Source organism: Pituophis catenifer, unplaced genomic scaffold, assembly GCF_029215685.1.
Source record: "Pituophis catenifer annectens isolate HBS135680 unplaced genomic scaffold, rPitCat1.0.hap2 SCAF_2, whole genome shotgun sequence".
NCBI classification, from domain to species: domain Eukaryota; kingdom Metazoa; phylum Chordata; class Lepidosauria; order Squamata; family Colubridae; genus Pituophis; species Pituophis catenifer.
In genome coordinates, this window is record NW_027256882.1 from 201,914,453 (window position 1) to 201,930,503 (window position 16,051).

A 16,051-nucleotide genomic window follows, 5' to 3' on the forward strand; every position below is an offset into this window, starting at 1 on the left:
AATCTGTTTTAAATGACATATGGGCTAATTCAATCATGTGCAAACAGTTTTTTTTATCATCCATCTCATGAAGTTATGAAATCAGTCATGTATCTTTCTTTAGAATACAGTACATTGTTTTACAATACATAGTGGTGTAAGTTTTCATAGCCTGAACTGTGAAATGGGTGGCAAATGAATTTGATAAATTAAATAAATAGTTTTACAATACATTGTTGTATTGTGGCCATGACATAGTTCATTCTACAACAGCGTGGAGCCAGTGGTCATGATTGGGTAGTTACAGTCATCTGATCTGGACTGGGTCTGCAATTTGAGAAGCTCCTCCTCTTCCTGTAGCTTCCCAGATTTCAGACTCAGTCGACCTGTTAGGACAGACTTGGCTGAGCTGACCCAGTTTTTCATTGCTTGCTGCATTTAAAGGGGATTTTTTTTCCTTTAGGATTTTTGTTGTTTTTATTATTTACACTTAGAAAGAGATACCAGGGATCTGGTGAGTCTTTTTCTACCAGCGTGAAGGGCTCATGCCCGAAACCGCTGAGGACCGCTCAGCGGTTCCAGCAGGCATCTCCCAGTCACCCGGTCGAGGTCCTGCTTACCAGCGTGAACGGCTTCGGCCGGAAACAGCTGAGGGTTGCCCCTTTTTGGAGCGACAGCTCTGCCAGCTGGCAGAGCCCTAATTGGCGTTCTCTGGGCTTCGCCTATGATGTCAGGCTTGCGGAGCGGGAGCCGAGTGTATAGCGGCCGCCATTTTGAAAAATGTTGAGGTTGCCGTTTCCCCATTGCTATCAATAGCCACATTGCAGAGAATTTCGTGCACTCTTGGAAAGCGGTAAGACCATTCTAATTCTTGTGGCTTCTGTCTGGGTCAGTGAGGTGTCTTTATTTGGAGTTTCTTCTAATGATCCTGCCCGGTCGCCATTTTGCCTCGGCTCCCTTTGGGGCAGTACCTTCAGCGGCCGCCATTTTGAATCGGCCTCGTGTCTATTGGAGGCCTATTTTCTGTTGCAAGATGTCTTCACGACATTTTAAAAGAGCCTCTTCTAGTCGTTCTCAAGACCCTGTTCCTCCCAAACATGGCAAGGGCACTTCTGCTACGGATAAACAGCCCTCCAAAGCCAGCCAGAAGGAGGATCTTAAGAGGCATAAGACTATTGAAAAGGCAATAGAAAAGGCCATTAAGGAGGCTTCTCTGAGGGAATTATTACCATCTCCAGTACCACTCCCCTCAAGGCCTGAACTTCCAGCAGGACAGGGGATTCCTTCCCCCTCAATCCCTTCATGGTCCCCAGATGGTGATCCTACTGTATTTTCTCCAGGCCAAGCTGAGACCAGTGCCAGGCTTTTATAACCTATTCAGGCTTCTTCTGCACATTCCATTCAAGTGGTAGCTGAGATTCACAAGCCTCCTTCTTCCCAGCCCCTACCTCTGCCTCAACCTTCCCTTCCTGTACTCCTTCCACAAACAATAGCTCCAGCTCAGGAACCAGTGATTCTTTCTTCCTTGGCCCTTGATTTAGCTACCCTTATCCAAGCAACTGTGCAGCGTGGCATAGCTGAGGAAAGGCAATGCAGAACTAGTTCCTGGATGACTGAACACTCTTCTGCACATCTGTCTCAGGGCTCAGATGGGCTTTCTCAGGATCAGGAGCATTGCAGAGCTACTTCTAGTCAGAATTCTGAAATAGGGGAGAACTTTGGTGAACCTGGCTTATCAGAAGATGAGGACTTAGCTCCTGATCAGCCTTCCTTTGTGTGTCTGTTCAGACCTCAGGTCTTCAGATCCCTCCTTCATAAAGCCAAACTCACAACTCGTCATGGCCTTTCACAGTCCAAACCTACTCTTCGGAGGTTGACGCTGGTGCTTCAGCTTCCTTATTTCAGGAGCCTACATTTGAAGCTGAGGAGATCCCCGGTCCTAAGATATTCAAGGATGTCATTACTTGCCAATGGTCTACCCCAGTCTTGGGTCCCAATCCTAATTCATTGGACAGACGTTTGTATAACATGGCTTCTGATATTTCCTCTATTCTTCAGGTTTCTTCAGTGGATCAACCTGTGGCTGCTCTCAATTCTTCAACTGCTATCACTGGTCCTCCAGAGGAGGGGCTCAGACCGGAAGAGAGGAGGTTAGAACACTCTCTCACCAAGACACACCAAGCTGCCGCCTGGGCCATTAAGGCTTCCTCTGCGGCTTCATTTTTCAATAGGGCCACCCTTATGTGGGTTAAGCAGCTTCAGGACTGTTTACCGGCTTCTGATACTAGGGCCCATCAGGATATAAACAAAATTATAGCCTCCCTAGAATATTCGGTGGACGCTACCTTAAATGCTTCCAGGTTCGCCTCCAAGGCAATTGGTTCCAATATCACCTCTCGTCACCTCCTATGGCTTCGCCAGTGGCAGGCGGATACCAAAAACAAATGGCATCTGGCGTCCTCCCCATACTTGGAGGACAAGCTCTTTGGGGCTCCTCTTGAACCCCTTCTCATTGAATCTAACGATAAGCAGAAGATTCTCCCCTCCTTATCTCGTAGAACGGATTCTCGTTCCCCTTCCAATTTTTGTCCCTTTAAAGCAGTGGTTCTCAACCTGTGGGTCGGGACCCCTTTGGGGGTCGAATGACCCGTTCACAGGGGTCGCCTAAGACTATCCGAAAACACATATTTTCAATGGTTTTAGGAATAATTTTATGGTTGGGGGTCACCACAACAGGAGGAACTGTATTAAAGGGTCACAGCATTAGGAAGGTTGAGAACCACTGCTTTAAAGGGTCCCTATCGGGGTTTTCTTCCTCCAGGTCTCAGAGATTCTCCTCTCCTCATCAGGATAGGTCCCAAGACAGGCAAGGGGGTTTCAACAATAGGGGTTAGTCCCGCAAACCCTTTCGGGGAGGTAGGGGCCGCCCCTTCCGCAGGTTCCGCTGACGGCTTGCCCGACCCTTCCATCGGAGGCTGCCTGGCTTTGTTTGCCAGCCAGTGGGAGGTGTCTTCCTCAGACGCTTGGGTCAGGGAGACCATCCATTTGGGACTATCCCTGGAATTTCTCTCCACCCCCCCCCCCCCGACTCGATTTCTCCAGTGCCCTATTTCACGAGATCGGTCTCACAGGCTTTTGGTGGAATCGGCAATCAACCACCTTCTGGAGATTCAGGCCATAGAACCGGTTCCTCTGGACCAACAGGGACAGGGATTCTATTCTCGTCTGTTCCTTGTTCAGACGTCCGTGGGGGGATGGAGAGCAATTCTCGACCTCAAGTCTTTGAACCGTCAAATTGCATATTGACGGTTCAAAATGCAATCCCTACAGACCATTCTGGACTCTATCAGGGACGGGGATGTCCTTACGTCAATAGACCTGACGGAGGCTTACCTGCACGTACCCATTCATTCGGCCTATCGGAAATTCCTTCGTTTCTGTCATGCGACTTGTCATTTCCAGTACAGGGATCTCCCATTCGGCCTGTCCTCAGTTCCCCGAGTTTTCACCAAATTGATGACGACACTGGCGGGCCACCTACGAGCACTGCTGATAAGGGTTCAGTTCTATCTGGACGATCTTATCCAGTCCTCGTCGGAGCGACTAGCGCTGCAGGACCTGGAAACCACGAAACAGGTCCTGCAAAGCCATGGGTTTTCCATCAACATGGCCAAGAGCCACTTGGTCCCAACGACTCGCATTCAGCACCTCGGGGCGGTGATAGATATGGTCCAGGGCAGGGTCTATCTTTCTGAGGAACGTCTGACCAGCTTGCGGTCTCTGGTCGGGGATGTGGGGTCAGGTCGGTCATTACCGATCCGCCTTCTCTCTCAGCTCCTGGGAAAGATGGTGTCTTGCATCAGCATTGTTCCGTGGGCTCATCTCCATTGCAGATCTCTGCAATGGTTCCTGCTACTGTATCAACGAGCTCTCAAGAGCTCCTCCCCCCTACGAATTCGGCTAACCCCCAAAGTAATCCGCTCCCTTTCTTGGTGGTCCTCCCCGGCCCTTCTCAAGGGCTGCAGTTTCAAGGATTCCCCCCTTCTGGATCTTCACTACAGATGCCAGTCTTTACGGCTGGGGAGCTCACCTGGGCTCGGAATTTGTTCAGGGCAGGTGGTCTCCAGTGGAGGTGACCAATGGCATAAACTGGCTGGAACTCAGGGCCATTCATCTAGCGTTGAGAGCCTTTCAGTCGAAGTTACAAGACCGGGACGTCCTCGTCAGGAGGAACAACGTCACAGCGAAAGCTCACGTGAATCGACGGGGAGGTACTCGTTCACAACGTCTCATGGAGGAAGCATGCCTCAGTCTCTGGGCGGAGACTCATCTGCGGTCCATCAGGGCCTGCTACATATCCAGAGCCGCGAACATCCAGGCGGATCTCCTCAGCAGGAGCACAGTAGACCAGGGAGAATGGCATCTCCATCAATCAATCTTCAACGAGATTGCTCTCCACTTTGGCCTTCCAGAGGTAGATCTCTTCACATCTGACACAAACGCCCAGACAAGCAGATTCTTCTTGAGGTTCCCGACTCCGGGGACAGAGGGCGTGGATGCTCTTCGGAGCCCGTAGCCCAGAGGTCTTCTTTACGCCTTTCCACTGCTGTCCATAATTTCCAAGGTCATCCGAAAGTTACTGGACGAGAGGGCAGAACTGATCTTGATTGCTCCTCATTGGCCTGTCGGCCATGGTTCGTGGACCTAATTTCCCTGTCCAAGGTCCTCTGCTCCATCCAGATGTCGGCTGGCTCAAACTGACTGCATGGTGGTTGAGCGGCAACTCTTACGCATCCACAACCTTTCTCCAGAAGTCATAGCTACCCTGCAGGCTTCTAGGCGGTCATCCATGAACCGTATTTACAATTCAACATGGGCTTCCTTCTCCCGCTGGTGTTTCCGGAGATCTGTCATCCCCACAGAGGCTTCTATTGAGCAGGTTTTGGAATTCCTGCAGACTGGTCTAGGGTCAGGTTTGGTGCCTAACACTCTGCGGAGACAGGTAGTGGCCCTTTCAACTGTTCTCTCATGTGGGACCCCTGAGGCAATCTCTAGATCCCCTCTCATTAGGCAATTTATCAGGGGAGCTTCTAATCTGTGTCCTCCCACCCTACATAGGTACCCTACTTAGGATCTGCCTAAGGTCCTCAACACTCTTACCCAGAGTCCCTTTGAACCCTTGCGGGAGGTGAGCCTTCGCCATCTTACCTACAAAGTGGCCTTCTTGGTCGCCATAACTTCAGCCCGCCGGGTATCCGAGTTAGCGGCCCTTTCCACCAGGTCCGACCTTTGTATTTTCCATACGGACCGCGTGGTCCTCCGCCCTTCATTTCTCCCGAAGGTTAACTCGAGTTTTCATAGGTCTCAGGAATTGGTTCTCCCCAATTTTTGTCCCAATCCTTCCCACAGTTTAGAGCGCACCTGGCACACCTTAGATGTCCGTAGGGCACTCCGTATTTACATCAGGTGAACTGCTTCAGTTTGCCATTCGGAGAGCCTCTTTGTCTCCTTTCAACCGGGAACCTTGGAGCATAATGTTTCATCCTCTACCATAAGTTGTTGGCTGCGGGCAACTATTGCCTCGGCCTATGAAGTCCGGTCCTTATCAGTTCCCCGCTGTATTACGGCTCATTCTACACACAGTGTGGCCACATCAGTGGCTTGGTCTATTCAAGCCTCATTGGAGAATATATGTCGGGCGGCCACTTGGTCTTCTCCCTCCCCATTTATCCGCCACTATAAGTTGGATGCTTAAGGCCGCCGGGTGTTGCAGCAAGTTCATAGGGCAGTAGTTTCCACGGACCGACCAGGTCCCTCCCTATAAAGGGTATGCTTTGGCATGTCCCAATCATGACCGCTGGCTCCACGCTGTTGTAGAATGGGTGTTGCCTTACCTGAACGCCCTTTCTGCAAAGCAGTGGAGCCAGCAGTCAGCCCCGCCCTAGTTTTTTTCCGATCCTCTGTGTGGGGAGGGTTGTCTTCCCCTTTTTTTGTGGTCATCTCAGCCCATCAGTCTTCAGCATCTCCTTCATGGGAAATCTGGGAAGCTACAGGAAGAGGAGGAGCTTCTCAAATTGCAGACCCAGTCCGGATTAGATGACTGTAACTATCCAATCATGACCACTGGCTCCACTGCTTCGCAGAAAGCGCATTCAGGTAAGACAACACCCATTTTTTTCAATCTTTTCCCTGTCTAACTATTATTGCACCACAGGCAATTATGTCTCTGCTACTGTTGACAATGTTGCAAGAAAAACTGTTTATAAATGTCAGCTTATCTATTAAATGACTGCTTTGTTTTTAATGCAGAAGTTAGAGTTCTTATAGGTCAGTAGTTAGAGTTTATATGAGCTGTCTACAAGTAACCTTGCCTACAGAAAAGAAAAAGCAGTGAAAAAATAAATACAAATTAAAGAAGGCAGATAAATGCCAAAATTTATGCTGATAACTGTTTTACACACCAGTGTTACCACTGTTTTGAGTTGCAAATAGAAAGATTACTACAACAGTGACTGCAGTTGCAATCATGGAAGTAAAACAAAAAGTTACCTCTTCTGTGATCTTGGCATGCAAAACAAGTGAACAAGGAGGTTGCTTCAATTTCCACTTGAAAACCATTTCAAGTTTTACCTTGTCAAAATGAGGGCAGTGCTGAATGTTTCTATACAGTATTTCAAGTAGAGCTGTTTCCTAACCTCTAAACAAATTATGCTTCAGGTTTTTTTGCACATTCTTATTCTGTGACATGGTTTAATAATATAATACGTGCACAAGCTGCAATGGATCTAACAAAGCATGGTTTCACATTCTTCTCTCTTTCCTTTGCTTTCTGACTAGGAGCAAGACTTAGTTACCATTTAATTTTATCTCCTGAGAATGTGCCTTATTTTTTAAAAAAAACAAGTCAGAGATCATGATTTAGTTGGTTAAATAATGCTATTTTATAGCAAATAATCATAGAAACAGTAGCTTTATATATTGATTATTTGAAATGAATTGATTTTTCCTCTTCCAATTTATCAGTATTTAGTATTGTAGATTTTCTTAAAATACTGTATGTACCATATTTTGCAACATATGGGCTTCAAATGAATGTAATTCAATTATTTCAATTGTTTCTTGAAAGGTGGATATAACAAAATTTGATACCTTGGAGGAAGTTTGTGCAGAGTTGAAGTTGAAACAACTGTTGTGGGACTCTCTTTCTGAATGGTCAGTACTTGAAGAAGATTGGATGGAGGTAAATTATATATATTGAAATTTAATGTTATCCATCTAAATGCAATAATTTAACAATCTGGAAAATTTTAAAAGAAGACAAATATATTATGGGCCAAATTAAACTATCTTTTAAAATTATTCTTTGGGTTCCCTGGCTTTTGATACCTTAATCTGAAAGAGAACAACTAAAAAAAAAAAGATAAAATATTCAAGTGCCAAGCCATAAAGGCCTTTATAAGATAAAAACAGCACTTTAAATTGTATTTCGAAACCAAATAGCAACTAATGCAGAGCCTGCAAAATCTAGATTATACACAGCTAACAACAGTAGCCAGAAAGTACATAAGGTGCTGTTGTTTTGGACCAACTGTATTATATGAGGTTTTTTAAGGGCAGCCCCAAGTAGACATTTTTGGTAGTCGAATCAATTTGTTTCATGAGGCTTCCTAACTTTTTAAAGGAACTCTGAATAATTTACAATTGTATTGAAACCCCAGACCACCCCAATGATGCCCTCGAGGTGATGTCCCGGTGCCTGGAGGCCGTACGGATCTGGATGGGGAGGAACAAACTCAGACTCAACCCATCCAAGACCGAGTGGCTGTGGTTTCCGTCGTCCTGATATAGTCAGTTGGCGCCATCTCTGACTATTGGGGGCGAGTCGTTGGCCCCCATAGATGGGGTTCGCAACTTGGGCATCCTCCTGGACTCACGGCTGTCTTTTGAAAAGCATATGACGGCCGTAGCCAGGAGGACTTTTTATCAGGTTCGCCTGATTCGCCAGTTGCATCCCTTTCTGGATCGGGACTCGTTACGCACGGTCACTCACGCCCTTGTCACCTCACGCCTGGATTATTGTAATGCTCTCTACATGGGGCTCCCCTTGAGAAGCACCCGAAGGCTCCAACTGGTCCAGAATGCGGCCGCGCGGGTGGTAATGGGAGCAATGTGGCGCTCTCATGTAACCCCCCTCCTGCGCGAGCTGCACTGGCTCCCAGTGGTCTTCCGGGTGCGCTTCAAGGTTTTGGTTACTATCTTTAGAGCGCTCCATGGCTCAGGACCAGGGTACTTACGAGACCGCCTCCTGCCACCAATAGCCTCTCACCGACCAGTTCGCTCCCATAGAGAGGGACTCCTCAGGGTGCCGTCGGCCAAACAATGTCGACTGACGGCCCCCAGGGGGAGAGCCTTTTCTGTGGGGGCACCTACCATCTGGAACGGGCTTCCCCCGGAGTTACGAAACATCCAAGACTTACGCATATTCCGCCGTGCCCTGAAAACATTTCTATTCCAACAAGCTGGTCTGGCCTAACTCTCCCTTTTTAATTGGCTTTTAAACTGGCTTTTAATTGGGTTTTAAACCTCTTTAGATAAATTTGGATGTTTTTTAATCTTTGAGCCTAAATTACTTAATCTGTTTCTTAATAGTTTTTAACTTCTATATGTATTTGTATTTATTATGGCTGTTCACCGCCCTGAGTCCTTCGGGAGTAGGGCGGTATACAAATATGAAAAATAAATAAATAAATAAATAAATAAATAAATAAATAAATAAATAAATAAAAACAAAAGGACTAGAAACAAAGCATCGCAAATATCTAGGACACAAAGTACAAAATAATAAAATAACAACAGAAAACAAAGCAGAATACCAAAGGCCAACCACTGTTCAGATCATTTAAAAAACCCTCTTATTCTGAATGGGTTCATCTCACACTCATGCTCCAGGAAGGACCAGGTTTCCATGGAGAAATATTGTTCTATGGAGTAATCTTCTTTCAAAAAAGAAATGGTAATTTAATGACTTTAATTTAATTCTCAGGTTTATTTTTAAGTAAGTATGCTACTGACTTCGCTGAAGCTAATATTTATTTTGCTTATATCTATATTAGATTTGGTTTTTGTAGGTTATTTTAAAGCAAATTTCTTATAACACATATACTAAAGAAGTTTTCTAACTGATACCTTTTTACTTACATATTTGTTTGTAGTCTAAATTTGATAGCTTGGATCCAGAATTATTGAATGGTCAAGTTTCCAAATATGCTAAATTTGTGAATCAGCTGGAAAAAGGCTTGCCACCTAATAATGTTGTCCCACAACTCAAGGAGAAGGTGGAGAAAATGAAAGAAAAGGTACAAATGGCCATTTGAAAATGTAGTATAAAGAAACACTTTCAAATAAAAAAAGTGACACAGGCAATAAATTAGGAAAGTTTCTAAAAGGAAATAAAATTGTACAGAAATATTCATCATGTCAGATTCATGTTTACAATGTTACTTTCAGAGTTAAAGAGACAAGACATGGACGAATAAGGAGTTTTCAGAGTAAATAGTGAAGCAAGATCAAATGTGAATAAATCAAGAAATGAGTAGAAGAATTAATAAATATTACATACATTTTGGGTTAAACTGCTGGCCATAGTTTTACTTTTAGGTCAGATTCATAGCATAAGCTAGTTAACAGAGTTCTATTGTAGCATGGTAAAGTTGCTAGTAGGATGTGATCTAGAGCATATTCAGATATCTAACTCTAAAATTCCTGTTCTCCATTAATCACATAATTTAAAGATCTACAAAGGGATTAGTCATTTTACTCTTTTTCAGCAATACAAACCAAAATATATTTTGATACATTCAAGACTAAATTGTATTTCATACTAGCTTCAAATATCTCATCTTTCTTCATTGCATAGAATGAAGACCTCAAAGAGATTATTTTTTAAATACTTATAATTGTTGTATAGAGGAAACCAAAAGGGAGAAAGTGGGAAAAAGCAGAAGAAATTCATTATGCTGGAATCAACATTCTGCCACCTGAAAACTCAGCACCTTCTGTAGTCCTTGTATAGATTTATTTTCTATGAGAAACGATTCTGGCCATGCCAACTCATTTTTCATACCTGCACATAGCTTCAGAATTTAATTTCTGAAACCTGGATGTTGCAGCTTTTGCAATCAATTTCTTCTATTGCCCCACTCCACAGTTGTGCATTAGGTTCATAAAATGGAGTTGCCACATTTTACTGTTTGCTAATATGTCATTTAGAACTTTTCTCCTTTCTCTTCTTCCAACACTGCTCATGAGGGCTTAGTAGGTTTAGTACCATAATAGTATACTTGAAGCCATTCAGAAAACCTCCTGTGTGCAGTGCAGTGCTATTTTGGTCATGTAACTACCCTGTTGATGGATTGTCTATGCAGTTTTAACAAATACTCTTCCCTTACCACTATCCTACATAAAGCACCCCATTAGAAGAGATTTTATTTTTATAAATATGCATTTATACAATATGGCAAATATTGGCAAATACATGGTCATGCAGGCGATGGAATGGGAAGTATAAGTAAGGAGCATTATTATTTTCTATTTGAGGAGTGGGATGAAGGGATTTTTGTTAGCTCATGGCCCATGGAGGCTCAGAGGCACTGAAGGTGGGCCTGTGGAACAGCACAAAGGACATTTTATATTGACCAAATTGGATAAATTGGATAAATAGTGTTTCGCGTGATTAGCAAACTATTTATGTTAGTGCAGAAATTCAAAAAACATAGCCTGTAATAATAATACAGATATAAATGTTGGCATAGAAGAAAAAGATAGAGCAATCCAAATAAAATCTTATTATATTTAAATATGTATTTAAAATATTGGAAAGTTATGGGCTAGCCATCTCTTAAGATTGGATGGAACATATCATAATTTATTATTATGTTGTAACAGCCTGTTGGTTAATCCGATTATTCACTGAAACAGGAAAATGGTGTGAATTGAGCTGTATTGATACACTTTTCATTCTTTCAGCTTCCAGTTATCACAGATCTTAGAAATCCTTTTTTGAAACCCAGACACTGGGCAATGCTGGAACAAATAGTTGGTTCACCATTAATAGATATGGAAAATCCATTAACCTTGGAGCGACTTACTCAGATAAGTGCTTTTGAATATACTCAGGAGATTCAGGATGTTTCTGGACAAGCTTCAGGAGAAGCTTCTCTGGAGATTATTCTCAAAAAGGTACTTTTTAATACAATATAAAAAACTCTAATCTTGGACTGAAATACATTGTATTGATTGGTTATACTGAAGCTTCAATAATATATTTATTGAACTCACTTGGAGTTTAACAATCTCTAATACGACATAGGGAAGAGCACAACATTCTTTCAAGTAAATGTTGAATAGTTCACTGCTTGAATTACAATAGTAACATCAGTAGAAAAACTTCATGGATAAGGGAATCAGAAAAGGAATAGACATAATAGCTGTCATGATGCCAATGTGGGTATCTGAGGTTTTATGATACAGTGTTGTAAACTGGATTTTTCTAAATAGTAATATATCAAGCATTTTTGTTTGTTTATTTTGCTTCTTACAATTGAAAATGATTTTTAGCTCTTCTTCCATCCCCCTTTCCACCTCCTCCTATGTATGTGGGTAATCCTTGACTTATTCATTTAACAAGCATTTGAAGTTACAAGTGGCACTGAAAAAAATGACTTACAACCTGCCCTCGTATTTACAACTTTTGCAGTGTCCCTGTGGCCACATGATTAAAATGTGGGTGCTGGAGTCACATTATCTCTATTTGCAACCAACCCCCATCCAATTTCTGACAAAGTCCATGGGAGAAGCCAGATTTACTTAACAATCATGTGATTCAGTTAACAATCAATGTGATTCACTTAACAACCAGGTTGTTGCAAAACAGGTGTAACTCACTGAACAACCACTTCGCTGAGCATCTGATGTTCCGGTCTCAATTGTGATCATAAGTCAAGGACTACCTGTATGTATATTCATTCAGCAACTTTACTTTATCTACGTATGAGGGTCAATTTTATCAACAAGCAAACCTGGTGGTGGTGGAGAAGCCTGTAGTTGCCCTTCTTTATTCCTTTTAGGAGGTTCACTGATAATCCCAGGCAGCTGTGTATAAATTGTGTAAACAAACCATAAATGGAGGCATTCATATTGTTAGCTGTGCATGCTGTTCGTTTGTTGATAAGCTTATGTGGTATGAATGAATGCATCTAGTTGGTCAAAATTATATTCAGAATTGCATTATATTTTTCTTCCAGGTGGAAGATGCCTGGAAAACAACAGAATTCATTGTAATTCCTCATCGTGATTCAAAAGATGTTTTCATCCTTGGTGGCACAGATGACATTCAGGTTAGAAACTATTTTTGTCTAAATTAGTTTTTAAAGCAAACTGTCTCCATTCTGTCCAGATTGAGAAATCTGGCAAAAACTTGTAAAATATTCAATCCAGACAACAGGCTATTATGTTCTTTCACTGGACAGTTCCCTTGCCCCTGTGCCCTGCCACTCCCTACCTTTCTGTTCTAGGAAAACAGTCATCTATTGGAGTCCACATATGTACAATGAGATCAACCAGCTTTAAAATAAAAATTCCTTTATGTCGGTCTGTTGGTTTTTAATATCTTTACCATTTGTATTTTATTGATCAAGCATACCAAGCCTCAGTAAGAAAACATATAATTCTTCTGGTATTTACAGTGAGCAGTCCTGTCCTGCTCACGCACGCACACACACCAAGAGGGTTTGAAGTCTTTACTGAGGCTTTGAAAGCCCCTAACATTACTCCACAGGGCTCGCTCACATGAAAAAAATGCAATTCCCAATGAGTCCGAGCCCTGAGCCACATCAAGTCTGAGGGCAAAGAACAAGTCCATAAATCTGCACAAAGGGTCTGAAGTCGAGATACAAATCCACATTCCAAGCAAAGTACACAAAGCTAAAGCCCAAGTCCAAAATCCAAGGTCCAAATGAGGTCAGCAAAAAAGACACAGGTCCAGAATCAGGGAAAAGAAGTCATAAAGTTGGAGCGCATGCCTGGCAGGAAATGGATAGGTTGTCTTCAACATCACTTTTCTCCATATGCTGGGCTAGGTAGCTGCTAGCCAGTGCAGATCATTAGGAGGGATGAGGCTGCCTTCTCATGAGTAGACTTGTGAACTTCCATTCCGTTCAGGTCCTGTGCACCCTGGATCCAGTGGAGAAGGCAATTTCTCCTTATACTTGCTGACTGCATCCCTTCTCTGCCCTGCACTTCTGGCTGATCATCCGAGCCTCTTGGCTCCAGCTGTGTCTCTTCTTTCTCCTTTTCAGTCAGGCATTCATCTGTCCGCTCCCCTAACAATCCTTACAAAGTTCCTGACCTCTCCTCCTTCTCTTGTTCATCCTCCCGGGTATGGAATTCCCTGCTTCTTCCTGACCCTCCTCTGTATCCCATTCTGAAGTCCCCAGAATTGGCTCTTCCTTGTTATCCAAGCCAGTATCTGGGGAAGCCATTACACAATGCAATGCTAACTGTCTGGAACTTATCTAGATGGTGTACAAGGATGAGAAATCCATTTTCAAAGCTATTTTTGTTCAGGTGGTATGCAAACAATAGATACAGGTAGTCCTCAATTTGTGACCTCCACTGAGCCCAGAATAACAGTTGTAAATTGGAGTGGGGGAGGCCCACATAGGTCTAGGCCCACACTACAGATAAATATTGATAAATATAACCCATACAAACGAAGTTCTTTGGGGGTCCTGTATAATTCTTAAAAGTGGGAGGAGGGTCCTGAGACAAGAAATACTGAACTATCATGTATCACTGGAAGTTCACGTAATAGAAATGAGGATGTTGTTTTATGTTTATTTTTAAGGTCATTCTAGATGATAGTACTATTAATATAGCAACAATTGCCTCTTCACGGTACGTAGGCCCTCTCAAGCCACGCGTTGATGAATGGCAGAAGCAGCTCTCTTTATTCAATCAGACATTGGTGCGTACTGCATTTTTAAATAATTTCTTCTACATTTTGAAGTTTGTCTTAAAAGAAAGACATTATGTTGACAATGTTATTTAATAGACGCTTAGTTCATTTTGGGCACAGCTCACTTGGCAGCATTTTAGCTAATCTCAAAAAAGCTAAATTCAGTCAGACCAATTAGTAATTTGAATGGGAGATCTCCAGGAAAATGAAAGGCTGTAACTTCACTTATAACTTCGAAGAATGCAATGGCAAAGTGTTTCTGATTGTTGCCAAAAAAATCCCTGGTAATGTCACTAGGAGTCAAGCTTAACTTGAGGGATACTTTACTTTATTGTACAAGAATATCCTTTAGAATGTTAATATTTAAGAGCTCACATAGATCATAATTAAAATATTCAATTAGATTCAAAGAGATCCAGGTTCAGATCCTCTCTTAGCTATGATATGACATTGGAGCAGTCACTATCTCTTAACCCACTCTTGTTATAGGGAAAATGTCAAGTGGCATTGATTCTTCTTTATTAAAGGCTTGAAGAGATGTAAAGAAAGTATTGGCACTCATTTCAGGGAATATTAAATAATGTCACTATAAAAAGATTTTGAAAGGGTTTCCCTCCATTATATCTGCTGAAATAGATTGGTGGCAGTTTTGCTTGAGAACCAGTATCCACACTCATACATTTGTGGAGGGAGGAGCACCCCAGTTATACATGTAAAGTGTGCCCTGTGTAATTTTTCTTACAAGTAGAAAGGAGCATTTCCAAAGGTTTTGAATAATATTTTTCTGATACGTTTCTTTTTTCTAGGAGGAATGGCTGACATGTCAGAGGAATTGGCTCTATTTAGAAAGCATTTTCAGTGCTCCCGATATTCAAAGACAGTTGCCCGCAGAAGCCAAAATGTTCTTGCAAGTAGATAAGTCTTGGAAGGAAGTTATGAGGAAAGTGAATCGACTGCCTAACGCCCTCCGTGCCGCTACTCAGCCTGGTAATAATACAGTATGTCTAAATTACGTGCTGCTTGCATTAAACCATGTATCCCTTCAATTCAAGACAGCTACACATTTTGTTTCCTACATCTACTCAGAAATTTGTCAAATAATGTATGAACAACTCCTTACATATTCTGATCTCATTTTGTATTGAAAGGTGCTTATTCCTTTATAAACCTTTGCTCGTCTTTAATGTGCTTTTACCGTTCTTTCCCTTTTCTTCTAGAATATTTTTTTTCAGGATTTCTGGGGGAAAAAATTCTTAATATCCTCAGCACTACATTCAGTGAATAAAAACATTCCATGGATGTTAGACTCATCTCACCTGAGTAGGATCTAAAAGTTGTCCATATTGTATATTAAATTAATACTTATTCTGCTTTTGTTTTATTTCAAAAGACTGCATCTCTCAGGATAACATGGTTTGAAATATAGGCATGTGCTAAGATTCATCTTCAGACAGTACCTGTTTTCATTTTACACTTTTATCCATTATTTTTCTCTGACACAGGCCTTTTAGAGACCTTTCAGAATAATAATGCTCTTCTTGATCAGATTCAGAAATGTCTGGAGGCCTATTTGGAATCCAAGAGAGTCATTTTCCCAAGGTTAGTTAAGAATCAGTAAGAAGATAATTAAGTCATCTGTTCTGTTGCTTTATCCTTTATTAGCCGGGAATACAATCCTGGCAAAGTTTACATATATTGAATCTCATTGATTTAAATGAAAGAATTAATTTGCTTCCATTGAAAGTAATTAGGACTTAATTAGTTCAGTTTAGAATTATCTTTGCCAGTTTCTTATTTATTTAAAATGATACTCATTGCAAACAGTGAATTTAATTAGATGCTTAAAGGCTGTCTCGCACCATTCTGTACATTTAAATAAAAGTAGGTACCATTGAAATATGTTATACTTTCATAAAGCTAAAGTCAGGAATGCTGCCTAAAATGATCCATCCAGTTCTTTTTTATTTTTGTTCATTAGACATGTTAAGTCCTCCCAACTTTGGAAAAACTATTAAGTATAATTATAAAATATATTTTATAAAACATTAATTAGGCTTC

The 16,051-nt window shown here is 42.0% G+C and overlaps 1 protein-coding gene across 1 annotated transcript in view; it reads left to right on the forward strand.

Moving 5' to 3' along the window:
• The window catches only part of DNAH6 (dynein axonemal heavy chain 6), a 184,085-nt gene that overhangs the window by 27,783 nt on the left and 140,251 nt on the right, over positions 1-16,051 (forward strand). The window contains exons 16-22 of the mRNA XM_070935458.1: positions 7,106-7,219; positions 9,192-9,335; positions 11,005-11,217; positions 12,282-12,374; positions 13,883-14,002; positions 14,800-14,980; positions 15,496-15,592. Of these exons, the coding sequence (XP_070791559.1) occupies positions 7,106-7,219; positions 9,192-9,335; positions 11,005-11,217; positions 12,282-12,374; positions 13,883-14,002; positions 14,800-14,980; positions 15,496-15,592 (962 nt within the window). The remainder of the gene's footprint in view (positions 1-7,105; positions 7,220-9,191; positions 9,336-11,004; positions 11,218-12,281; positions 12,375-13,882; positions 14,003-14,799; positions 14,981-15,495; positions 15,593-16,051) is intronic.